We start from the raw sequence: 27,988 nt of genomic DNA, 5'->3' as shown, positions 1-27,988 counted from the left end.
AGACACCCATGCACACGGACACAGACAGAAAGGCAAGCCAGGTGAAACAGAGGACATCATTATTTTAATGGGAGACAATGCATTCTCATATTTTATTCCTTCTTTTACATATAAATAATTGTTAATTAGGCTACTCTATTTACAGTAACTAAAGTTGGTCGCCAGGTGTCATCAGACATGCCCTCCCCAGTTGTGGGTTTTAGTGCAAGTTATCATTAGCTGGCGACCTGAAAGTTGAACCCTGACCCATTACATTCTGCAAGGCTGAGGCTGATTCTGCTCTCCCATTTAAGCCCCCAAGGCACTTTGTCTATCAACAACAATTAACAGAGACATTTCAAACAATACAATAACAAATTAATGATTCAGTCATAAATATGATTCTAACTTCTAAATTGTGCGTTTGTGCAGCTTCATGCAGAAAATACAGGACCTTACTGTTAGATGGGATCAACAGTAGCAGCCTGCTCTCTGGACTGAGTGCCTCGTCAAGATGAGGCATATACTAATTTGCCTGGCTAAATACACCAGATACACCAGGCAGTGTGTGTTGAATGGCCCCAGCCTCAGCCCGTGTAGTGGGTGATAGAGTCAAGCTGTTCCTGCCGAGCGGGGGTTAGGGTCCTTCAGTCAGCACCCCGTCCCTGAACGGAGCACACAGGAATCGGCCCTTCCTTCTACACCTCCTCCACCTCTCCATCCCCTCCTCCACCTCTTCCCCTGGTCTGGCTGCATCCCTCGCTCTCCCTCCCTCAACCCCGGGTCCAAATAAACCTGGTAGCGCTGTTGCTCTCCTCTCTCCCCTCCCTCCATCATCCTGCGCAGTGCGCTGTCACTCCCCTCATCAGGATCATTAATCAGGCCAGGCAGATTAGAGTTCAAACACAAATAAACCAGCCCAGTGTCCTCCTCTTAGCTCCCCTCAGCTCCACCGCTCCCCACTCCACTCAAACTGCACTGCATGACCTGTCCAGCTCAGTCCAGCACTGCATAGTTCTAAGCTTTCAGTACTTATAGGAAAGGATGATTGGGAAAAGAGTGGACTGGTGTGGAATGGTGTACTTGACGTTTGAAGACTTGAATAGCACGACATCATTTATGTGACTGGTCAAAATCACAACAGTATAATGCCAGTTAAGTGAAATAAACAAATTGCCTTATCTCAGAGGCTGATGACTTTGTGGGCTAAACTGCCAGCCATGTAAATACACAATGTTATCAGTTGGTGCTACAAAACCCTCCATGGTCTCCACATTCATTCAATAACAGATATCTCAAATAAGGATTAAAGGATTAAAATGTGCACCTTGAATGCGCCAGGGCTTATTCATTATACACTAACTTCACTACCCTAACATTTATTGACTGGCAAGTTTTTCTAAGAAAATAAGAGGGCAATACCGCCACCTTTAGGCAGCGTTGAGTACTGCCACCACTGTGGCCCAGGCACAGGCCCAGGCAGTTTCCTTCCCTCCATCTCTCCCATAGAAGGATTGGGTTGCCAGAGCTTGCTAGCCAAGGCGTCCCCACAAACAGACTGACAGAGGCTGTTATTGTAGTCCCACTGTATTCCTTTGTGCATTGGGGGTGAGGGGAGGTGAGAGGGGGGAGAGAGCAGAGTGCTGGAGTGAGTGGAGGCCTAATCAAGCGCTCTGCACTCTGGCCCAGACTGGGCCCTATGCTGCTCTGCACCCCTCTGACTGACAGCCAGCCCGCCGACTGTTTGTGTGTGTCCATGGGAAACGGGGTGGTGTCACCGCGGCGACGGCCCTGGGCCCATCCATCAGTGTCACCCGGGCAACGCATGTGTCACTTTCAAGACTAATGGACAGGAAGAACAGGCGGAGAAACAACAATATTTGCTGAATATATTTCAGAAACATTAGTTGCCCGGCTTTCTCTCTCTTATACAGTTCTGTTTCAACAAACTGGAATGGGCCCTAATCCTGATTTATGAGACAGTGTATTTAAAAGGATGCTGCTTGTGGCTGGACGTTTTCACGAACCTGGGTCTAGAACTCCTTATGGCTTTCAAAGTGGGAGAAGGGGACATACTACATACATTACTGGGCTAAATTGGGTAACCATGGCCTGGTTAATGTGACCACTAGTCAAACCTGACACAAATCTTGCCTTCCCCAGATATAGCATTGCAGTCATGACCTGGAGGACCCTGCAATGATAAGACACAGTCAAACGGAGTGGAGAGGAGGAGTGGAGACCTGATTCTGGGATGTTAAGCAGAGAGTGCTTCTACGGGTTTCACATGGACCGTTATGAGGTGGCTAGGAGACAAGAAAGTGTTGCAACCAGAGCCATATATATAAAGCTATGTATATGCACATACTGTATATGCATTACAACTACTTCCCTGTATGCGTCTCTAATGGCACCGTATTGCCTTTATAGTGCACTACTTTTGAGCAGAGGCCTATGGGCCCTGGTCAAAAGTAGTGCACTACATAAGGAAGAGGGTGCCATTTGGGACACATTCCCTGTCTCTACGAGGAGGTTCCTTCCCGTGTGCTCAGGTGTGTTCAGAGAAGGGGGTGCTTAACCTCAGCAGCCAGTAACCGTGGCGTCCAGCCCTGAGCGCTTGCTGACGTTGACTTTGGTTAGCTCCTCGGCACAAGTGGGGTGGATCCCCACTGTCTCCATCAGGTGAGTGAGGGTGGCCCCACACCTGGAGAGACAGACAGACACAGACATCTCATTCATACTACCGACTCCTGTCCTGACAGAACCACCCATTCTCCCATCTTTAGGTTTCTCTTACTATACTGAACAAAAATATAAACGCAACATGCATCAATTGCAAAGATTTTATTGAGTTACAGTTCAGATAAGGAAATCAGTCAACTGAAATAAATTCATTAGGCCATAATCTATGGATTTCACATGACTGGGCAGGGGTGCAGCCATGGGTGGGCCTGGGAGGGCATAGGCCCACCCACTTGGCAGCCAGGTCCACCCACTATAGAGCCAGGATCAGCCAATGGCGTGGTTACATGTGGTCTGTGGTTGTGAGGCCGGTTGGAAGTACTGCCAAATTCTCTAAAACAATGTTGGAGGCAGCTTATGGTAGAGAAATTAACATTCAATTATCTGGAAACAGCTCTGGTGGCCAATTGCACGCTCCCCCAAAACTTGAGATATCTGTGGCATTGTGTTGTGTGACAAAACTGCACATTTTAAAGTGTATTTTTATTGTCCCCAGCACAAGGTGCACCTGTGTAATGATCATGCTGTTTAATCAGCTTCTTGATATGCCACACCTGCCAGGTGGATGGATTATCTTGGCAAAGGAGAAATGCTCACTAACAGGGATGTAAACAAATTTGTGCACAAAATTTGAGAGAAATAACTTTTTGCTCATATGGAACATTTTCAGCTCATGAAACACGGGACCAACACTTTACATGTTGCGTTTATATTTTTGTTCAGGCTCACCTTGTCACGTATATACTCACCTATATGCAGTCTACAATGTACATGACATCCATTCATTTTTGATGAATTACTGAATCTACAGATCTAACATCTGTTAGTATGAGAACTATGCATTTTAGCAGTTTAGCAGTTTCTTACAAACTAACCACAACCCTACAACATCTGTATGATCTACTTTCAGTCCCTATCTAACTCCATCAAGCAGAGTGGTTGACTTACTGGAAGCCCATAGCAAAGCCCTGGGTGACTTCTCCAGCGTTGGGGCCAGTGAAGTGCAGGCCGAGGATTCTCTGGTCTCCACCCCGCTTACACACCACCTTAGGCGGTGAGAGAACCAACGTTACACCCCCTAAACCTCCAGGGTTCACTTCAGAGGCAACATAAGGCCTTTCAACACACTACAGGCTACGCAGTATGTGACAGTGGGATGATCTGAGGTAAGGTTGCAAAATTCCAGCAACTTTGCCAAAATTCTAAGGTTTTCCAGAAATCCCAGTTGGAAAATTCCTGGAATCAGGAGGGAATAAGCAGAAAATCCAGGAATCCTCCAACCGGGATTTCTGGAATACCTGGGAAATTTGGGAAATGTACTGGAATTTTGCAACCCTACTCTGAGGGCTGTTCTGACCTTTATGTAACACTGGCTGGCATCTCTCTCAGCCACAGTGAACTCCAGAGGCTTGTAGAAGGCATGGTACACCTGGACGGAGAACAACAGAGGGATACATGTCCATTAGTCCACCAATAATGTCATTCATTTATGCTATCAAGACATCACTTAGTTACAATAATGTTACAACATAATTACTGTTAAAAACAAAAAGAAGAAACGAAGTGAGACCAGTGTTTTTGTCCGTAAAAGTATTTTACATATCAGATCGTTCACTATGAATCTGGAATTATAATACTGTTTTCAAAACACTTTGCTCGTTTTAAAAGATCCATTTCAGACCCTGGTTTCATGGTGTGTGTTTTATATTGAGCCAGCGAGCGTGCCGACACAAGTTGCCGGCCGGGCCATGCACACAGGCAGCTGTCAGGACCCATGGTGCACCTCTCCTGCCGCGGAGCTTTAGATCACGCAGGGCCTGTCAGCACCTGATACACACGTCAATCAGGCCCTCTGCTCACCTGTCAATCACACAGTGGAGCAACACCTCGCTCTACAACAGGCCGGGGCTCTCTGGGTGCAGGTGTTAGCAGCTGGCATGCTGCACACATATACACACGGAGCGAAACGCACACGCAATCACACACACACACACACACACACACACACACACACACACACACACACACACACACACACACACACACACACACACACACACACACACACACACACACAACACACACACACACACACTACTTTCTATTTCACAAATGTATAAAGCAGTAGACAGAGGCACACCAGGATTCACAATACTTTAAGAACTGAAAGCTTCCCCAGCAGACCTCGGCAGACCTCCATTCAGTTAGAATACCAGCTAGCTACCATGTTAGTGGTTTAGGATGAGGTCTATTGTACCTCTATGGAGTCCTTCCCATGTCTGCTCTCAGCCTCCTCCTCTGATAGGCCCACACAGCCATACTCCAGAGGGGTGAACACTGTGGTGGCAACCTAGGAACACAACCAATCAGAGGGCACATAAAGTCTTGTTACATCATGTTACATGATGATAGACAGCCCCACACAGCAATTCTCCAGTGGGGTGGCAAACGGACAGACAGAAAGTCAGGGATACAGCAAACAAGGCAACGCAAACAAAGTCATAGATAGGCAGACCCATTCTACAGGCCTGTCATGTCACCTACTGTATCTCCCACCATCTACCACTGGGAGTAAAATACATTGGTAATATAACAAAGCTACAAAAGACCACAAAAAAGGAACGAAGATGAAATTAGAGCACAAACAATAGGCATTTAAGCAATAAGTCTTATTACGAATGGTTTAGGAATTAACATTTGGAAGAGGTGCAGAAGACGTGCAGTGTGTCCCATTAAAACTCCATGAGTCAGACCAGGCTGCATAATCCAGGGAAAACAACGACTAGGCATTAAAACCACAATACACAGAAGTGGAGCTGATTTAACACACTCAAACAGAAGCATAAAACAAAGACTTCAAAGGCCGCATACAGACAACTGTAGAGAGATGGGGGGGAAAGCATGGGAGTAGTGTGTGTGTTTGGTGTGTGTGTGTCTACTCACGTTGTCGTAGTTCATGAGCTCATTGGTCTGGCCTGCAAGCCTGCGGGCGAGGAGCTTCCCTGCCTTAATGGCTGTGGGGGTCAACTCAGGTCGACCCTGGAAACACAGAACAACGCTAATGAGTGACAGGAGAACACGGAGAGACAGACTGACAGACAGACAAAGACAGATAAACAGAGAGAGGAGACAGACAGACAGACAGACAGGGAAGCAGACAGACAGTGTGTATGCATGCAGGCCACGCACAAAACACACAGTCACAGAGCGCACCTCCTTAACACAGGCCCTTTCGCTATTTAGAGAGCGAGAGGGGACAGTTGTCCCTGTGTAGACTAACTTGTAGCCTCCAGCTTGAACACACAACCATGACAATGGCATTGACTAATAAAGGTTTCGTAACTGCTTAGCACACTGAAAAACAAACATAGCTTTTGTATCCTCCGTCAAATTTCCCCACTCTACCCAACTGATTGTTACACTCGTAGGAATTGCACATTTGGACTCAAGGGTGTTTGGTTTGCTTGTATGACATCAAAGCGGTATTTATTGAGTGGCGCAGTGGTCTAAGGCACTGCATCGCAGTGTTAACTGTGCCACTAGAGATCCTGGTTCGAATCCAGGCTCTGTCGCAGCCGGCCGCGACCGGGAGACTCATGGGCGGCGCACAATTGGCCCAGCGTCGTCCAGGGTAGGGGAGGGAATGGCCGGCAGGGATGTAGCTCAGTTGATAGAGCATGGCGTTTGCAACGCCAGGGTTGTGGGTTTGATTCCCACGGGGGGCCAGTATAAAAAAAAAGATGTATTCACCAACTGTAAGTCGCTCTGGATAAGAGCGTCTGCTAAATGACTAAAATGTAAATGTAATGTAAAATGTAATCCGCAACGTCTCATCTTTCAAAATACATTGAGTCCACATAATTTACAGCATTTCCCTCACTCAGACAACAAAACAATTTGCAAAAGTTGCCCAGTTAGCGGGAGGGATGGGGGCAACTTCTTGTCGCATGCGGTGCTCATGTCCAGAACGGCTGTCAGTCAAAACCCATACAGCACTGTGAAGCGGAGACCCTGAGCTCTGACGTCATGTATAGCATGACACTGTACAGCCACTGCCTTCCAATTTAGGAGGTTATCAGCGCCCAGATCTGCCATTTTCAACCCGTATACAGGTACAAGTGTAAAGGCATACCACAACATGCTGCTTCTGACTGTACTGTAATGTACTGAGGAGGATTATAATTGACTGTGGATGCATCCTCTGTAGCGTGGTCCTCTGTAGCTCAGCTGGTAGAGCACGGCGCTTGTAACGCCAAGGTAGTGGGTTCGATCCCCGGGACCACCCATACACAAAAATGTATGCACGCATGACTGTAAGTCGCTTTGGATAAAAGCGTCTGCTAAATGGCATATTATTTATTATTTTATTTATCCCAAATGTCACCCTATTCACATAGGGCTCTGGTCAAAAGTAGTGCACTATATAGGGAATAGGGTGCCATTTGGGATGCACCCTGTAGCTCTGGATGTACGCCAGCCCCTGTCATCTGTACAAACACCTACATACAATTTAACAATACAGGAGGTGGCAGAGCTGCAGGGTGAATTCTTTCTGAAAGCATGACTTAAAGGGATACTTTGGGATTTTGGCAATAAGGCCCTTTATCTACTTCCACAAAGCCTACTAGATACCATAGACTTCCAGTCATTGCACTAACGCTAGTTAGCATTGGCTCATGAAACTACCTCTAACTTCCTTCATACTGGACAAAGAGACATAAAAAAGCTATCCACAAGTTCATCCAACTAAGGGGAAGTAGATAAAGGGCATCATTGCCAAAATCCCGAAGTATCCCTTTAATTCATGCTTTCAGAAAGAATTCACCCTGCAGCTCTGCCACCTGTTTGTCCAGATGACAGGGGCTGGTGTACATCTAGAGCAACCAGTTTGATTACCACCGCTGCTGCACATCCTGGTGTCTAAGACAGCTCCTCCAGCGCTGGAGGTGTGTGTGGTGCTATTTCCGTAATTGTGTTTACACACTACTTCAGTCTGCGTCATAGTAATGCATTTCTTGGCAGTCCACAGGTGCTCTTCAATGTCTCAACACAAAAAGGTGCTCTGTTTGGACATAGACTTAAATATCAATCCACCCCCTTTTAAAAAGTCTCCCAGTATGTGGAAAGATGACAGGCATCAGGGCTAAGAGTGACTCATCAAAGGCCTGTGTCAATCTAACTGTCTGAAGAGGCCTGTTGAAGTTAGGAAATCCACAGCTGGCCTCATTAAAAGACAGGACTGACATTTGATACATGTAGAAAGAGTATTGTGATAAGCAGTACAGTAGTTTGAGAGGAGTCCGTGTCCCACGCCATCTGTTGTGTAGCTCCAGCTATATGCTTAAATCTCAAATGAATTGGAAAGATAGGCAACATCTGAAGTGATGAAATTAGATGGTGTCCATCTAGCTCAATCATTTGGGATTGAAGAGCGAACTACAGTATAATTTCAACTTTTTGCATCCCAATGGTTTCTTGCATAAAGTGTCGCCTTGGTAGGCCTATTCATTTCAGTCTTCCATACATTCCTGAAGAGGTTCATGTTGGTGTTTTAAGGCTGGGTGGGTACGCTGTGAGGATGACGGACATGATCAACACCTACCTCGCCGATATCGCCAAAAGCGTAGATGTTCGGCACAGATGTGGATTCGTCAGCAGCCACAAGTATTTTCCCCGACTCCTTGTTGAGCTTGACGCCAACTTTCTCCAGGCTGAGAGTTTTAGTTTCAGGGGCTCTGCCTATGGTCAAACGGAGGAAATCAAAGACAGAAACTCAATATTATATTACACATTAAGAGAGAGAGGGGAGGTTACGGGAATCTTAAGATTCTTAGAAAAAATCAAACTGTTGCTCAGTGTTCATAACACATAGCATTGAGTTGGCACGCTAAGGGTTTAACTTAAAGGCATGTCCTGCGACTCTCCATCCAACACAAAGAAAGAGGCAAATCTTATCCAGCAATTAGAAGAAAAAACATCTGCACAGCTGGGAGAGGGGGAGCGAGGGAGTCTTTTGGTGGCGGAGTGAATAATGAGCTGGCGGGGGATAGGAAGGCATCCCATCAGCCACCTGGGGTGCTGGTTGTCATTTCTGCCACTTCCTGCGGTACGGTTGACTGATGCTGTCAACGCTTGCCCATCTCGTCGCCCCATCTCTATGGCGATGGTGAGCACCAAGCACCCCTGCAGCCCGGCCAGGACCTAGTCGAGGCTCTCTGCCTCCCCCCTCTTCCCCCTCTCCTCCCCACCTTCTCACTCCCTGCCTGGGTAACACAATAACCCCCCCCCCCTTCTTGGTAGGGCCCAGAGGTACCCACGTAGATGCTATCGGACGACAAGAATAACAAACCCCAACAAGACCCTTTTCCTGGCTGGAGCCGAGGCACAACTTCCTCCGCTGCAGCCAGACCTGGGACTGGGAGGGCCGAGGGACCTGTCCTATACTGCAGCACGGGTGGTAGAGAGACAGGCAGTAAGGCTCATAGCAGCTATTTTCCTGGAGGAGTTGCACTAGGCTAGTCTAGAAGGCCCATGCAGAGCCACCAGTGTTCAACTATGCAGACTAGGTCTAACACAGGGATCTCTACCTGTCACGACTGCCTTTCTCAAAGTATATCGATCTTTTTTTATGTATACCAGCGGGAGAGCACACTGCATGATTACCTTACCTAAGAGACAGTGCATAGTTGGACATTGTAGCATGAGTTGTGTTTACAAAAAGTTGGTTCTTAGGAGGTCTTGCCCCACCCTACCAAATCACAGCTCAGTTCTACCAACCACCACTGAGACTGGAGTCAGGAGGCCTATCCTAGACTAATATCCAGTCTGTTCTCTATATGTATAGACTAGGCTACTAGAGCCACTCACGACTGGCCTTTCCTGCCTAACTGGGTTTCTCCCTCTAGGATTGGAGACTGTTGGAGTGCCACTGTTCCATTGTGTGGTGTGGACACAACAACAGAGGGTCTGCTGATAAGAGCCTTCAGTGAGTGTGGAGCCACACACAGGGGCAATGACAGCCAATGACAGGCAGGCCTGATAGGACTATGCTGAACAATGACTGTTGTAGCACACAGAGGAAATCTCAAGACCCAACAGCTAATTAGCCACAACAAGCTTTCTGGCACGACTTGAAATGAGACCAGCTAGGCCTACATGGCAGCTTTTTACATCAATCAAATGAACATAGATAAGAGAAAAGAATGACAGACTGCATTTTGGGGAAATCAATGATTTTGTCTCCAAAAATAGTTTTCTGAGAAGGCAGTCTATTTAAGGCCTAAAATGAGCATAAGAGAGATATGATTGTATCAGATTCCGCACTTTGGCTCAGAGAGACTTTTCTGAGTATTGGGAGTAGGCTTCTCTCAGAGAGGCTTCACATCCAACTACTTCAGTTCATATGGAGGCATATGCATCACACAAACTTCAACCTCTTTTGGTGTCCCTCTCAAAATCTGAGAGGAAAAGGGTTGGGGTAACACAAATAGGTGGGAGAGAAGAGTTGTGTTGTACACCCAGAGGAAATACGCTGTTTCCTCCTCTGTGCAATTGGCCACCTGGCCTAGGGTGCAGTCCTGAGGAAGGATAGGCCTTGGGGTTGGGAAGGCTGAGCATGGAGAAGCAGCTATAGCTACAGGACTGGAACAGACCACCAACACCAGCCTCCTATCCCTCCCTCTGAGTAGTTCACTGCACTTGCACACTTTCCATCATTGATTTACAAGCATTAATCAATGCAAGTGTAATCATTGGCTAGAGGGAGTTTCCACCATTGTTAAATCCATGACGGGAAGTATGCAAGTGCACTCTTTGAGAAAAGGGTGGAGAATCAGGACACACCCACAGTCTTTTATAGCTCCACTGAGGGCACAGACCCAGTCTGACCTGTAGTGTAAAGGGCACATTGAGGAAGTGGAGAGAGGCCCACTCATAACTCCCACAGTCAGACAGACAGACATACAGACACACTTCAAAGCAGAGGCCCAGGAGTGGATGTAGATGTACTCATTGCCCTGCACGACAACACCAGGGTAAAGCCCGCAATAGACTATAGCCTATACCGTAAGGTAGTAATGTAAGGTAGCAATCAGGTATTAATAAAGTCATATTCCTCTTACAACCAATAACCCACATACACAGAGGGCAGGGGAGGATGTGAGACCTGCACTGCTTGCACCATCTCAACCATGAAGAATGTCTATCCACTGAAATATAACAACTCTGAAAATATTGTTCCTGCTGCCAATTTCCCATTAGTCTCAAGGTCTGGGTATTTTGAGTGCAGTGACTCGACAGACTCGACACTGTGCCTTGATGTTCATATTCCCCCAGCAACCTGCCAGGGCGGGAAGAACGTAATCTCTCCATAAAGGTCACCCATATCCTGGTCCCTGTCACACGCACAGGCAGAGAGAGAGACACCCGCCCTAGCCTGTCCTGGCTGGTACTGTCCTGGCTGGTACTGTCCTGGCTGGTACACACACACTGCTGGGACTCAGTGTGGTGTAAGGTCAGGTTTTGGGACCATCTCAACACAAATAAACGTCGGCTGGGCAGCCAGGTGGAAGTTCCCTCCATTGTGCTGGTTGGCGGAATGAGAGAAATGACATGGTGTGATAAAGAGAGAAAATAACTGTGCGAGAGAGAGGTCTGGTGGGTGCGCAGAGCCGCAGACAGACAGGGCCGGCTGTGCAGATGCTGCGGGGTGGATGAGGTGGTGCGGCCGGGCAGCCTGGTTTCCGCACGGCTGGCACGACGGGCAGGAAAGCCCAGAGCAGAGTGGGAGAACAAAGGAGGGAATGCAGTGACCCCGTGCCTGGGTGCATCCTGCTCCCCTCCTGAGCCAGAACCCAGGACCAGGACCCAGCACTGGGCTGGGTGATTAACACTTCCCCTGGTGATTCCATCACTCACACTTTATTACCTTGTTTTTGAGCTTGATACCCTCTCAGTCTGCTGACAATGCACTCTATTGTGGATGACAATAAAACAAATGGAAAGGGAGGACGACGAGTAGTTCAACTGATACATTATCTCAGGATACGTCGTTGCATAGCCTATTGTATGTTATGTGGCCTACTTAACACACGTGATTGCAGCTACTACTAAAATGGTAGGGACTTCTTTCAAACAGTAATACCCTAATGTAGTAATTTGTGTGACAATTATCTTCCTCCCCAGACACACTCACCTACGGCCCACAGCACAGAGTCGAAGGTGTCCTGTTGGTCCTTTCCTGTCTGTTTGTCTGTCCAGGTCACCTGCAGCGCCCCAGATGACAGCTTGTCCACTCTCTTAGGGACATTCCTCCAGGAGAACTTGGTGCCATAGGCCTCCATATGGTCTGTCACTAGCCCTGCCATTTGCTGCAGCACACACAAGAGGGAAATACAGGTCGTTTCCTTTCCAGCACTCCAACTTGGGAGAAGCATTATTCCAAACTTAGATTTGTAAAGGAAAGCCCCCAATACCATCAGTAGACAACAAAATAAATCTATAAAATAACAGTGATAAATTATACTTTGACTTCATACATATCTCTAAAACTTGAATTGTGGCTACAGTTTAATCAACAGACAGTACTGTATAATAAACATGTATAGACAAATAAGAAATTATTTGAAATAGTGTACAAGCTATAAAAAAATGCCAAAAGAGCAGCAGTACCTGATCAAAGCCCCGGAGGGGGATGCTGCGCACCATGACTGTGGTGTCCAGCCCAATACCTGTCAGGAAGCCAGCACACTCCAGGGCCACATCTTCATCCCAGTGTTCAGGAAAACAGAACAACACAAACGCTCTCATAGAGGAACCTTGTCTATCTTTAGTTAAAGCACATTTGACAACTGAGAAACCGGAGCATAACAGGTAGAGATAGACTGTGGGGTCACCCAGTCTAGGAAGACGGGGTCACCACGACCTGCAATTCACCACTTTTTGCCTTCAACATTAGGGCCAGGCAAGTCACATGCTCCACAACAACTCACTGTGACACTACACAGTGTAACCAGTGACTCATGTTCAAGCACAGTCAAAAGGATACAGCTGGCACCAACTACAAGTCTGAAAGGTAAAAACAAAGAAATTCATTAATCTTACATGTTTTCAATTAAAAGCTTTCTCTAGGAGGTTATATAGTACAGTTATATGTTGGAGGTTATACACTACATTACCAAAAGTATGTGGACACCAGCTCGTCAAACATCTCATTCCAAAATCATTGGCATTAATATGGAGTTGGTCCCCCCTTTGCTGTTATAAAAGCCTCCACTCTTCTGGGAAGGCTTTCCACTAGATGTTGGAACATTGCTGCAGGGACTTGCTTCCATTCAGCCATAAGAGCATTAGTGAGGTCGGGCACTGATGTTGGGCGATTAGGCCTGGCTCGCTGCATTCCAATTCATCCCAAAGGTGTTCGATGGGGTTAAGGTCAGGACTCTGTGCAGGCCAGTCAAGTTCTTTCACACTGATCTTGACAAACTATTTCTGTATGGACCTTGCTTTGTACACGGGGGCATTGTCATGCTAAAACAGGAAAGGGCCTTTCAAAAACTGTTGCCACAAAGTTGGAAGCACAGAATCATCTAGAATGTCATTGTATGCTGTAGTGTTGATTTCCTTTCGCTGGAAGTAAGGGGCCTAGCCCAAACCATGAAAAACAGCCCCAGATCATTATTCCTCCTCATTATTCCAACTTTACAGTTGGCACTATGCATTGGGGCAGGTAGTGTTCTCCTGGCATCCGCCAAACCCAGATTAGTCCGTCGGACTGCCAGATGGTGAAGCGTGATTAATCACTCCAGAGAACGTGTTTAGTCATTTAGCATGACGCTCTTATCCAGAGCGACTTGCAGTTAGTGAGTGCATACATTTTTCATACTGGCCCCCCGTGGGAATCGAACCCACAACCTTGGCGTTGCAAACGCCATGCTCTACCAACTGAGCTACACGGGACCTCCAGCCGACGCTTGGCATTGCGCATGGCAATCTTAGGCTTGTGTGCAGCTGCTCAGCCATGGAAACCCATTTCATGAAGCTCCCGACGAACAGTTCTTGTGCTGACTTTGCTTCCAGAGGCAGTTTTGAACTCGGTTGTGAGTGTTGCAACCGAGGACAGACAAGTTTTACGCGCTACGCGCTTCAGCACTTGCCGGTCCCATTCTGTGAGCTTGTGTGGCCTACCACTTCGCGGCTGAGCCGTTGTTGCTCCTAGATGTTTCCACTTCACAATAACAGCACTTACAGTTGACCGGGGCAGCTCTAGCAGGGCAGAAATGTAACAAACTGACTTGTTGGAAAGGTGGTATCCTATGACAGTGCTACGTTGAAAGTCACTGAGCTCTTCAGTAAGGCCATTCTACAGCCAATGTTTGTCTACGGAGATTGCATGGCTGTGTGCTCGATTTTATACACCTGTCAGCATCGGGTGTGACTGAAATAGCAGAATCCACTAATTTGAAGGGGTGTCCACATACTTTTGTATATATAGTGTATAGTACAGGTATATGTTGGAGGTTACATAGTACAGGTATATGTGCTTTTCTATATGATACACTATATTCATTCATACATTTTCTTTCAAATTATCTTGAATACTGTGCTAAACAAAACAAAAATGTTTACTCTGAATGTGTCGAATTTAAAAGTGATGAAAATGCTGTTCGAATATCGAAGGTCCCATTACAGTAAACAGTGGAGAGAGAGAGGCAGAGAAAGATATGCAGGGTGGGGATGCATAAGAGAGAAAAAGACGAAGGGGGTGGCGGATTTGGTCTGTGTCTCTCTCTGTGTGTGTGTGTGTGTGTGTGTGTGCGTGTATCTGTGTGTCTTTCTCTGTGTGTGTGGGCCAGGTGAATAACACCTCTAATCCAGCCCTGAGCTCCCCCTGTTGTTTGTGGAGCTAATTGCTAGCATTCAGACTAATCCCTGGGGATGGGGTGTGCGATGTTTCCGTGTTCAGGACTCAGTCCACACATCACTCCGCTGAGTGATGCCTGTCACCCGCATGGAGAGCATTTCCCTCTCCCTCCCACCCTCTACCCCTCCAGGGCTCCCCCACCTCAGGATTCCCTACCTTGGCCCAGGCCCTGACAGCTCAGGGAGCCTGGTGCACACACAGGCCCGGCCGAGGCCCCCCCCCCACATGCTAGCGCTGGGAGCACCAGTATCCGCTCCTCCCGTCAACCTAATGCACATCTGCAATTAGTGCAACATTTTGAGGTGGCTTAGGGAGGGATTAGGCTAGGAGCTTTAGCCTGATTCCACACTTTCATCACTGAGACATCTCCTTTCCCTGGCTGGGTTTATGCTTGGTTATATTGTATGTCAGAGTGTCTCTGGGATATTTATTTCTCCATCATCCTGATGGCGGTGTCTGAAAGCATGGGTGGAGGTGTTCAATGTACATACAGTAGGTACAACCTCACAGGTGGGTCTCAAAAATACTGCATCCAGGCGTGAACGGGGGATGGCTGCTTGTGAAACAAGGAACTACAGAGGGATGGGATCCAGTGAGAGGACATAGTAATACAGTATCTGACCTGCAAATGTTACTGGACTCAGCTGAAGGATAACAAGGATTTTTATTTTTTATTTTACCTTTATTTAACTAGGCAAGTCAGTTAAGAACAAATTCTTATTTACAATGACGGCCTACACAGGCCAAACCCGGACGACGCTGGGCCAATTGTGCGCCGCCCTATGGGACTCCCAATCACGGCCGGTTGTGATACAGCCTGGAATCGAACCAGGGAGTCTGTAGTGACGCCTCAAGCACTGAGATGCAGTGCCTTAGACCACTGCGCCACTCGGGAGAAACCTACAACAAAGATAACACTATCAAATGTTTAGGGCTTGTGTATTAACCACACATACAAATCAAAAGCCACCTTAATGAATGTAGGAGTATGTTGGACTGTGGTAGTTAAGAATTTGCCTCAGTCTCTTTCTCATAACCTTGGAGCAGTCTTCAGCAGTCCAGACAAGAGATAAGTGAATCAGTGTCCTCCTCCAGTGTGTCTGCTATGCTTGCTGCAACAACAGAGCTCTTTCACAAGTGTTCCTAAGAGGGGAGAGTTCTATGGGCAGCAGACTTGATCTGAATCCAAATACAAAGATACAGGATGTGAACTCAACTCCCTAACACACTGTAGTGACTACAGAGCAAGAAAGGATAATAATGGGTTACAATTGTCTCACTGGGTGCTTTTGATCTTGCATCTTGTCATCACAGACTCATTTCCTCAGCTGCTCTAAAGGATGACAAACCACAGCACATTGCAAGCCTGGTTCACTGCCCTTTAGCACTGGAATTCATTTTGAATGGAAACATAGAATAAATAAATATAGAATCCTAGAAAATGGAAATACGGTGCATTACATACTGCAATAAAAGTCTACATAAAACATATTACACTCATGTCTACACTTCATCTCTCTGGTGTGTGTGAGTGTGCGAGCGAGCGTGCTCCAGTCCCTCTGAGGCACTCATCACTCACCTGGAGCCATCCACTACCTCCGCCAGCCTGTCAACTCAAACACCCTCTCAGACCCCACCTGCACAGCTGCCAGCTCAGAGCAGCACAACAACTAGTCAACAGCTCCTCAACACACAGCTCCTCCTCGGTCTGAAGAGAGGAGCGCCACGGGAGGGCCTGCTAATGCTAACCCCTAGTACCCTGAGGGCAGAGATCACTAACAGTAGGCCCCTATCTATCAGCCCCACTACCCGCTACCTAAGGCCCCGCTACCTAAGGCCCACTCACATAAAGGGTTTCCTGGACTCAAGTGCTCTTTCCACTCACTTGAAAGCTCCATTAAAAGCTGTGAGCAAATATTTGGGATAATTGCTTAGAAAAGATGCTGAAAGAGGGGAAGGACAATTCAGAGAAACACGTTACACGCAGAGAGTGGCATTGTCTTAGAATGGACTCTACAGTACGAGTTCATATCGCCCTCTAGTGGTAGAACGCTAGAAGACAGCCTTGTTTGGCACAGGGGTAATACTGTATATATATACACACTGAACAAAAATATAAATACGACTTTACTGAGTTACAGTTTATAGAAGGAAATCAGCCAATTGAAATATATAAATTAGGCCCTAATCTATGGATTTCACATGACTGGGCAGGGGCGCAGCCATGGGTGGGCCTGGGAGGGCATAGGCCCACCCACTGGGGAGCCAGGCCCAGCCAATCAGAATGAGTTTTTCCCCACAAAAGCACTTCATTACAAACAGAAATATTCCTCAGTTTCATCAGCTGTCCGGGTGGCTGGTCTCAGACGATCTCGCAGGGGAAGAAGCCGGATGTGGAAGTCCTGGGCTGGCGTGGTTACACGTGGTCTGCGGTTGTGAGGCCGGTTGGACTTACTGCCAAATTCTCTAAAACGACGTTGGAGGGAGCTTATGGTAGAGAAATTAACATTCAATTCTCTGGCAAGAGCTCTGGTGGACATTCCTGCAGTCAGCATGCCAATTGCACGCTCCCTCAACTTGAGACATCCGTGGCATTGTGTTGTGTGTCAAAACGCCACATTTTAGAGTGGCCTTTTATTGTCCCCAGCACAAGGTGCACCTGTGTAATGATCATAAGGTTTAATCAGCTTCTTGATATTCCACACCTCTTAGGTGGATAGATTATCTTGGCAAAGGAGAAATGCTCACTAACAGGGATGTAATTATTATTTTTTTCACTTCATGAAACATGGGACCAACACTTTACATGTTGCGTTTATATTTTTGTTCAGTATACATTGTAGTCATTTCAGAACGACTTACAGGAGCAATTAGGGTTAAGTGCCTTGCTAAAGGGCACATTGACAGATTTTTCACCTAGTCGACTCTGGGATTCAAACCAGCGACCTTTCGGTTACTGGCCCAACACTCTGCACCGCTAGGCTACCTGACTAAAGTGGAGAGGAAAACGGGAAGCAAAGATGCTGTTGCGATAGAAAAATGAGGATGGAAATCTATTGTAGATTATCTTCATTCTGCATATTAGCAAGGACTTTCGATGAGTGGATGACTCATAACTCATCCCCCTGCTCTACACTGGTGGCACACTGTACAGTTACATGAACAAACATTAAACTCAACCTCCATTTTGTGCCAAGTGGAAATGGTTTGGAGAGGCCAATTAGACAGGTGATGACAGGGTTTAGATGGCTGGATTAGAGATGTGTTCAGCAAAGGTCAGGAAACACACACACAGCTAATCCGAGTCAGGAGAAGAACACTTAGTAGAACCGGCTCTGTGTCCTGGATGGGTCACCATGACCGAGCGGTCTGTGTACATGGCACAGTTAACTGCTGATGTACAGTATTGCATGGTATGTGTGTGTTACTGGTACAGTGAGGGGAAAAAAGTATTTGATCCCCTGCTGATTTTGTACGTTTGCCCACTGACAAAGAAATGATCAGTCTAATTTTAATGGTAGGTTTATTTGAACAGTGAGAGACAGAATAACAACAACAAAATCCAGAAAAACGCATGTCAAAAATGTTATAAATTGATTTGCATTTTAATGAGGGAAATACGTATTTGACCCCCTCTCAATCAGAAAAATTTCTGGCTCCCATGTATCTTTTATACAGGTAATGAGCTGAGATTAGGAGCACACTCTTAAAAGGAGTGCTCCTAATCTCAGTTTGTTACCTGTATAAAAAACAACTGTCCACAGAAGCAATCAATCAATCAGATTCCAAACTCTCCACCATGGCCAAGACCAGAGAGCTCTCCAAGGATGTCAGGGACAAGATTGTAGACCTACACAAGGCTGGAATGGGCTACAACACCATCGCCAAGCAGCTTGGTGAGAAGGTGACAACAGTTGGTGCGATTATTCGCAAATGGAAGAAACACAAAAGAACTGTCAATCTCCCTCGGCCTGGGGCTCCATGCAAGATCTCACCTCGTGGAGTTGCAATGATCATGAGAAAGGTGAGGAATCAGCCCAGAACTACACGGGACGATCTTGTCAATGATCTCAAGGCAGCTGGGACCATAGTCACCAAGAAAACAATTGGTAACACACTACGCCGTGAAGGACTGAAATCCTGCAGCGCCCGCAAGGTCCCCCTGCTCAAGACAGCACATATACAGGCCCGTCTGAAGTTTGCCAATGAACATCTGAATGATTCAGAGGAGAACTGGGTGAAAGTGTTGTGGTCAGATGGGACCAAAATCGAGCTCTTTGGCATGAACTCAACTCGCCGTGTTTGGAGGAGGAGGAATGCTGCCTATGACCCCAAGAACACCATCCCCACCGTCAAACATGGAGGTGGAAACATTATGCTTTGGGGGTGTTTTTCTGCTAAGGGGACAGGACAACTTCACCGCATCAAAGGGACGATGGACGGGGCCATGTACCGTCAAATATTGGGTGAGAACCTCCTTCCCTCAGCCAGGGCATTGAAAATGGGTCGTGGATGGGTATTCCAGCATGACAATGACCCAAAACACACGGCCAAGGCAACAAAGGAGTGGCTCAAGAAGAAGCACATTAAGGTCCTGGAGTGGCCTAGCCAGTCTCCAGACCTTAATCCCATAGAAAATCTGTGGAGGGAGCTGAAGGTTCGAGTTGCCAAACGTCAGCCTCGAAACCTTAATGACTTGGAGAAGATCTGCAAAGAGGAGTGGGACAAAATCCCTCCTGAGATGTGTGCAAACCTGGTGGCCAACTACAAGAAACGTCTGACCTCTGTGATTGCCAACAAGGGTTTTGCCACCAAGTACTAAGTCATGTTTTGCAGAGGGGTCAAATACTTATTTCCCTCATTAAAATACAAATCATTTTATAACATTTTTGACATGCGTTTTTCTGGATTTTTTTGTTGTTATTCTGTCTCTCACTGTTCAAATAAACCTACTATTAAAATTATAGAATGACCATGTCTTTGTCAGTGGGCAAACATACAAAATCAGCAGGGGATCAAATACTTTTTTCCCTCACTGTAGGGCTGTTAGCGTGACCGAATTACCGCCACACCGGCGGTCACGAGTCATGACCGGAGTCAAATTCCAAGTGACTGTTTAGTCACGGTAACTAGGCTTCTCCAAGCTCTGATGCTGCTGATGGTCATTAGTAGCCTACCAAACTTGCTAACTGCCTGGTACTCAGCACTCTATTGTCCGTATAATCAATCTTGACATCAATGCAAATGTAATCAAAAATCGAATCAAACACTTCATGAGAGCCCATGAGCTCATGTTGCACTACATTTCCATAGGCTATGCAATTGCGTCAGAGAACAGAATTTTGATGGCCTCTATTAAAAAGAGGAGGATCCCATCAACTTTCTATAGGCTAGGCCTACTATATTTATTTCTAAACTTTCCTAATATTAAGCACATTGCTTCGCTTTACAACAGGAGTATTGCCTACCTGGATGGCATGAAAATGAACCACGGGAAAAGTGTCCTCCATTCGCTATTTACAGTAAGTGCATAGATGACCTGTATTTTTTTCCCCTGCCCCCAATGGTCCATTCTAAATCAAAACTAATTTCACACATATATTATTTAGTATATGTAAAGACAAGATTAAATCAAGAATAGTCTGATGGGTGACAATATTAGCCTATCACTTGTGAATTATATATTATCACTTGTGAATAATGCCCAGTTTGTGTGCAGTAAGAAAATAAACAGTGCATTCCTTTTTGTGTGTGACTTTTTCAAATCATAGTCGCACACCTCATGTTCCAAAGGTCTGTATCAGTGGCTTGTAGGCTATGCGTGGAAGCAAGGAGATGCTAAATGTGTTTATGTTAATTACTGGTCAATTACCGCGAGACCGGCAGTTATATGCTTGACAATCACCGGCTGACAAAATGTCATGACCGCCACAGCCCTAGTCACAGGATGTACCACTCACGTCTTGCCAGGGGACTCCTTCAGCCAGAAGATATCATCACTAGTGATGCCGTGCTCAATCGCTCCAGGGATCTACAACACAGGAAATAGAACAGTTCAACACAACAACAACACGTGTCCGTTTGAATCATACAATTCTCAGTACAGCCTCTGGTAAAAGATCAGCTCCGTTGGACAGATGAGGAAGGTTGTCTTTGTTCCTTGTTAGTTTGTTATCAACAGACAGTGCGCAGCAGCTTGTGCTACACCACATAGAGGGAGGCCTCAGACCCAGCGTGTGTCCCAAATGGTACTCTGTTCCCTATGTAGTGCACTTTGGTAGTACACCAAATAGTGAATAGGTAGGGTGACATTTGGGATGCAGAACCAGACACAACCTCCCTCCACCACCCAGAGACAGACATGTTTTACCACCATGCCATCAAAAGCTCCAGATCCACTGTGGTGTTATCAGCAGCTGTCTACTGGGCAAGGACACCATACAGACGGAGAACGGGATAGAGGGAGAGGATGGAGAAGGAAAGAGGTTAATACTTACATGTGTGGGGTACTTTGGCCGCCCCCCAGTGGCAATCACAATGTTCTTAGCAGTCAGCATAATCTGCCAGACAAGGTGGAGCGACATGATAACAACTTCAGTATGAAAAAAATATATGGCAGTGTTGAAATTATATTCCTTATAATTGTGTGAAACAGCAATTAATTTAAAAAAAAAACAGATATGGTGAACATTTTAAAATGTTGTCATTAACTCCCAGTTTAAATTAGTGTTACCTCTTTTCCAGTCCTGGTTAACCCTTTGACCGTGTGCTCGTCCACCAGACTTCCTTTAATGTTCAGATACTTCACCTTCCTGTCGAACACAAATATTATGCCAGCGCAAACGCCACAGGAAGACTCATGGGAGATCTTGCGCAAAGACAGGGTTTGGCTGAGATAGGTAAAGCCTAGATTGCTAAAAGCTGTCTTCTATTAAACTGGGTATAATACAATATGAGATTTGGTTGCACAATGTGAACATCTGTTGTGAGAGTGTGGGCACATACAGGCAGGGAAACACCTGTTTAGCCCTGTAGCCATTCAGTCAGAGCACTGCATGCAATTTAGCATACCATTTATTTACAATTGATCCCCGAATCGCTGTAACCTCTGTGTACCAACAGGTCATAACAAAAAAGGTCTGCAAAACGCAGGTATGTATGTTTAAAATCACTGCCCAAGTCTACAACAGAATCTATGGTATACAGTGGCTGTAGGTAAGGGGGTGTCACTCACTTGTCCTGAAGCTGGACACGGTGACCCCAGTTGAGGGACCTGACGTGGTTCTGCACAGCCTCTGCCATGGTACTCCTGGAGAAACACACCAGAGAAACAGTTAGACATGGTATAGGACAGGCATCTGTGATAAGACAAAAGAAAACAATTCACATTTTCACTCTGAAAGTGTCCATTATGTGGCAAGCATTCGTCGTTAAATTAGCTAATAAACTTGGGTGGATTGTGAGTGTGGTGAACACACTTCAGAACAAAGATGCCCTGTGGTGAGCTGTGTGTGAGTAACCATGTAATGCTGACACCATGTATTCTTCCCATGTGGCTCAGTTGGTAAAGCATGGCGCTTGCAACGCCAGGGTTGTGGGTTTGATTCCCACAGGGGACCAATATGAAATAGTACCAAAATGTATGCACTCACTACTGTAAGTTGCTCTGGATAAGAGCGTCTGCTAAATTACTAAAATGTTTTACAAAATTGAATGTACACCCAAGGTCAATCCCCCCCATCATGTATTACTGCTAGATTACCACTAGATGTCGAATGCTTATTGACCAACATTTAACCTAGTAACCAGAATGACTATCGGTATAAAAAAATATATATATATATACTTATTTACTAAATCTAGTGATAGGAATTCAAGAACGCTGTAGGCCTCCAACTAGGCTACATCTAAGATGCTTTCCAAAATAGTTCAAGAAATACACTGCTCAAAAAAATAAAGGGAACACTTAAACAACACAATGTAACTCCAAGTCAATCACACGGTTTGGCGGTGGGTCAGTCATGGTGTGGGGTGGCATTTCTTTGGGGGGCCGCACAGCCCTCCATGTGCTCGCCAGAGGTAGCCTGACTGCCATTAGGTATCGAGATGAGATCCTCAGACCCCTTGTGAGACCATATGCTGGTGCGGTTGGCCCTGGGTTCCTCCTAATGCAAGACAATGCTAGACCTCATGTGGCTGGAGTGTGTCAGCAGTTCCTGCAAGAGGAAGGCATTGATGCTATGGACTGGCCCGCCCGTTCCCCAGACCTGAATCCAATTGAGCACGTCTGGGACATCATGTCTCGCTCCATCCACTAACGCCACGTTGCACCACAGACCGTCCAGGAGTTGGCGGATGCTTTAGTCCAGGTCTGGGAGGAGATCCCTCAGGAGACTATCCGTCACCTCATCAGGAGCATGCCCAGGCGTTGTAGGGAGGTCATACAGCCACGTGGAGGCCACACACACTACTGAGCCTCATTTTGACTTGGATCAGCCTGTAGTGTGGTTTTTCACTTTAATTTTGAGGGTGACTCCAAATCCAGACCTCCATGGGTTGATACATTTGATTTCCATTGATCATTTTTGTGTGATTTTGTTGTCAGCACATTCAACTATGTAAAGAAAAAAGTATTTAATAAGATTATTTCATTCATTCAGATCTAGGATGTGTTGTTTAAGTGTTCCCTTAATTTTTTTGAGCAGTGTATGCATATCCACAGGTTTCTATTGTTCTCGTACTAATGAGATTTACCAGTCATGGGAGATGGGCCCAGGGATTTGCCAGCCATATTTCTGAGCGTCTTTCAGAGCTGTGCCCAGCAGAGCAGCCTGGTGCATAAGCTTCTTGGGAATGCAGCCCACGTTCACGCAAGTACCACCAATGCCCCACTTAGTACCTGAAAGGGTAGCATGAGATTTTTTTAAATCTTCTATATTCTTGCAGATTGGTCACAACATGCATAATGTTTCTTTACTCCTAGACAAGGAAGGAGAAATGCATTACGGTTCAAGTCAAGATGATTATGATGGAATGTACAGTCAGTATAACATTTCTCTTACCTTTAACTGACGGCTCCACATAATCTAACACAGCAACTTTCTGTCCTAGCTGAGCCGCTGAAAACAAAGTACATTATGTTTTGGTCAATTGTCATGTTCAGTAAAGCTGCAATTAGACCAGTGGAGGCTGCTGAGGGGAGGATGGCTCATAATAATGTCTGGAACGGCACGAATGGAATGGCATCAAACACATGGAAACCATGTGTTTGATCCCATTCCACTTATTACACTCCAACCATTACCACAAGCCTGTCCTCCCCAATTAAGGTGCCACCAACCTCCTGTGAATTAGACATTAGATTAGACGTTATCCCACATATACAAACCTTCATACAGTGGGGAAAAAAAGTATTTAGTCAACCACCAATTGTGCAAGTTCTCCCACTTAAAAAGATGAGAGAGGCCTGTAATTTTCATCATAGGTACACGTCAACTATGACAGACAAAATGAGGAAAAAAAATCCAGAAAATCACATTGTAGGATTTTTAATGAATTTATTTGCAAATTATGGTGGAAAATAAGTATTTGGTCAATAACAAATGTTTCTCAATACTTTGTTGTATACCCTTTGTTGGCAATGACACAGGTCAAACGTTTTATGTAAGTCTTCACAAGGTTTTCACACACTGTTGCTGGTATTTTGGCCCATTCCTCCATGCAGATCTCCTCTAGAGCAGTGATGTTTTGGGGCTGTCGCTGGGCAACACGGACTTTCAACTCCCTCCAAAGATTTTCTATGGGGTTGAGATCTGGAGACTCCAGGACCTTGAAATGCTTCTTACGAAGCCACTCCTTAATTGCCCGGGCGGTGTGTTTGGGATCATTGTCATGCTGAAAGACCCAGCCACGTTTCATCTTCAATGCCCTTGCTGATGGAAGGAGGTTTTCACTCAAATCTCACGATACATGGCCCCATTCATTCTTTCCTTTACACGGATCAGTCGTCCTGGTCCCTTTGCAGAAAAACAGCCCCAAAGTATGATGTTTTCACTCCCATGCTTCACAGTAGGTATGGTGTTCTTTGGATGCAACTCAGCATTCTTTGTCCTCCAAACACAACGAGTTGAGTTTTTACCAAAAAGTTATATTTTGGTTTCATCTGACCATATGACATTCTCCCAATCCTCTTCTGGATGCACTCTAGCAAACTTCAGACGGGCCTGGACATGTACTGGCTTAAGCAGGGGGACACGTCTAGCACTGCAGGATTTGAGTCCCTGGCGGCGTAGTGTGTTACTGATGGTAGGCTTTGTTACTTTGGTCCCAGCTCTCTGCAGGTCATTCACTAGGTCCCCCCGTGTGGTTCTGGGATTTTTGCTCACCGTTCTTGTGATCATTTTGACCCCACAGGGTGAGATCTTGCGTGGAGCCCCAGATCGAGGGAGATTATCAGTGGTCTTTTATGTCTTCCATTTCCTAATAATTGCTCCCACAGTTGATTTCTTCAAACCAAGCTGCTTACCTATTGCAGATTCAGTCTTCCCAGCCTGGTGCAGGTCTACAATTTTGTTTCTGGTGTCCTTTGACAGCTCTTTGGTCTTGGCCATAGTGGAGTTTGGAGTGTGACTGTTTGAGGTTGTGGACAGGTGTCTTTTATACTGATAACAAGTTCAAACAGGTGCCATTAATACAGGTAACGAGTGGAGGACAGAGGAGCCTCTTAAAGAAGAAGTTACAGGTCTGTGAGAGCCAGAAATCTTGCTTGTTTGTAGGTGACCAAATACTTATTTTCCACCATAATTTGCAAATAAATTCATAAAAAATCCTACAATGTGATTTTCTGGATTTTCTTTTCTCAATTTGTCTGTCATAGTTGACGTGTACCTATGATGAAAATTACAGGCCTCTCTCATCTTTTTAAGTGGGAGAACTTGCACAATTGGTGGCTGACTAAATACTTTTTTTCCCCACTGTATATAGGACAAACCATCTGGGGTACATGATTGTATACTATCCTCAAGAACAGTGGTTCCCAGTGGTCTAAAGTACTTAAGTAAAAATCCTTTAAAGTACTACTTAAGTCGTTTTTTGTATATCTGTACTGTACCATTTATATTTTTGACATATTTTACTTTTATTTCACTACATTCCTAAATAAAATAATGTACTTTTTACTCCATACATTTTCCCTGACACCCAAAAGTACTCGTTACATTATGAATGCTGAGCATGACAGGAAAATGGTCCAATTCACACACTTATCAAGAACATCCCTGGTCATCCCTACTGCCTCTGATATGGTGGACTCACAAAACACAAATGCTTCGTTTTTTAAATTATGTCTGCGTGTTGTAGTGTGCCCCAGGCTATCCTTACAATAAAAAAACAAGAAAATTGTGCCATCTGGTATGCTTAATAAAAGCAATGTGAAATGATTTATACATTTACATTTACTTTTGATACTTTAGTATATTTCAAACCAAATACTTTTACTAAAGCAGTATTTTACTGGGGGGCTCAGGCCAGCTTTCAACTTACTCCTGAAAGTTGTAATAGTAGAATGCACAAGGTGCAATTTCAAAATTGAGTATTGCATCAGCAGTTTTCCTTTAGTCATGTCAGTCATTGCAGACCAAAGAGAGCTAACGTTATTTGTAACTTGTCAGAAATGTCAAGATCAACTAGCCCATGTCAGCTAACGTTTTTTAGCTAGTTTTTTTAGCCCATTGATTTTGTTGCAATGTTTGACTCACTCAAATATCATATGAACACACATAAGACAAATGACAAAATGTATAGAACTGCAGGAAATAAGCTTTAAACCTGCTAAAGAACACTGACTTCACACAGGTAAGTCCCTATCGCATAACGTATTGTAATACTAATGCTAAGATTGAGACACTCACCTTCTTTGGAACAAGCCAGACCTCCAGAGCCACCACCAATAACGACGAGATCATAGTGAATTGTACCTGTAACAAACCAAATGCCTTCCCATTCAATCTCTATTGGGACAATGCTGATAGTGATACCATAATAAACACACAGCCAGAATGTATACATGAGGTTACTCATCTAGAAACCAAGCTGACAAGTGCTGAGTGAAGGTCATTTGAAAAGAGCACGTTATTCTACCAAAGACACTTATTGTCGACAAGGAATAGTTGACACTGACAGCTTGCTTGGCAGTGACAGCTAGCTTAACTAGCAGGGTCATGTTAGCCACTGTAATGTAGCAAATAAAAAAAACTAAACGCTGTGCTATAATCTCTCAGTTTGTCACTAGCTAACTAGTAATATGGAAACAACCTCCCTACCAGTCAAGTTTCTCGTAAGAATTTGAATGCAGTTGGTGCGTTTCCACCGGTGTCTAACTCCACATAAGGCTGCCATGTTGTTATTAACAAAGGACCTTCACGGAGTCATAGGTGTCTGGAAATCTGCCTGACTGATTTTACATATGGGAGGCACATTCACTAACGCAACGTTGTCAAATGTTGCAAAATTGAAATGGCGTTGTAGTGTTGGAAATATAACATAATTAGATAAATTGCTACTGTAGTAGCTACGTAATTACTGCAACTCGCTGTTGGCTGGGCTCCCTGCCTGTGCCATTAAACCCCTACAACTTATCCAGAACGCTGCAGCCCGTCTGGTGTTCAACCTTCCCAAGTTCTCTCATGTCACCACGCTCCTCCTCACACTCCACTGGCTTCCAGTTGAGGCTCGCATCTACTACAAGACCATGGTGCTTGCCTACGGAGCTGTGAAGGGAACGGCACCTCCATACCTTCAGGATCAGACCCTACACCCAAACGAGGGCACTACGTTCATCCACCTCTGGCCTGCTAACCCCACTACCTCTACGGAAGCACAATTCCCGCTCAGCCCAGTCAAAGCTATTCGCTGCTCTGGCACCCCAAAGGTGGAACAAGTTCCCCCACGACGCCAGGACAGCGGTGACAACTTCCTGCAATACATTTGGGTTGCGGCTTCAGGTAAAATCCATGAAGCTGTATATCCATGCATTCTTGCGGAATATCAAACAAACAAAAATACACAGGCAACATGTTCTTTCCAGGCATGGTTTATTGAAAACACACCAAATGTATACTCTACAAATCAGTATTTTAACAAGCATAATACTTGCCTCTGGGTATTAGTAAAATTAACATAATACATTATGTCACTGTGGCATCGCTCTGATAGCTACGAAAGCATTAACAACTTACTCTTCTATGAAATCAAACCATTTTTTATAATACAATGTAATACAAGGCAAATATCCACCAACAGTCTAGACTACACTGAGGACAGAGTGGGTGAATGTGTGAGTGTGTGAAA

General features: G+C 45.5%; 1 protein-coding gene across 1 annotated transcript; it reads right to left on the bottom strand.

Annotated features, from left to right (window-relative positions):
- Positions 1 to 42: 42 nt before the first annotated feature.
- txnrd2.2 (thioredoxin reductase 2, tandem duplicate 2) lies at positions 43 to 27,037 on the bottom strand (the record flags this gene model as incomplete). The annotated part of the gene is made up of 17 exons (XM_084177450.1): positions 43 to 2,683; positions 3,670 to 3,767; positions 4,079 to 4,150; positions 4,979 to 5,071; positions 5,665 to 5,760; positions 8,324 to 8,460; positions 11,915 to 12,089; positions 12,391 to 12,482; positions 12,767 to 12,786; positions 20,602 to 20,672; positions 21,139 to 21,201; positions 21,375 to 21,453; positions 21,876 to 21,950; positions 23,396 to 23,540; positions 23,704 to 23,760; positions 26,551 to 26,616; positions 26,962 to 27,037. 17 exons carry the CDS (start codon positions 27,035 to 27,037, stop codon positions 2,560 to 2,562), a joined length of 1,539 nt encoding a protein of 512 aa, XP_084033576.1. The 3' UTR covers positions 43 to 2,559.
- Positions 27,038 to 27,988: the final 951 nt, after the last annotated feature.

Source organism: Coregonus lavaretus (assembly GCF_964263955.1).
Source record: "Coregonus lavaretus genome assembly, chromosome: 14".
NCBI lineage: Eukaryota > Metazoa > Chordata > Actinopteri > Salmoniformes > Salmonidae > Coregonus > Coregonus lavaretus.
Note: the sequence above shows the minus strand (reverse complement) of the source record. Positions and strands in the feature narration are given on the sequence as shown.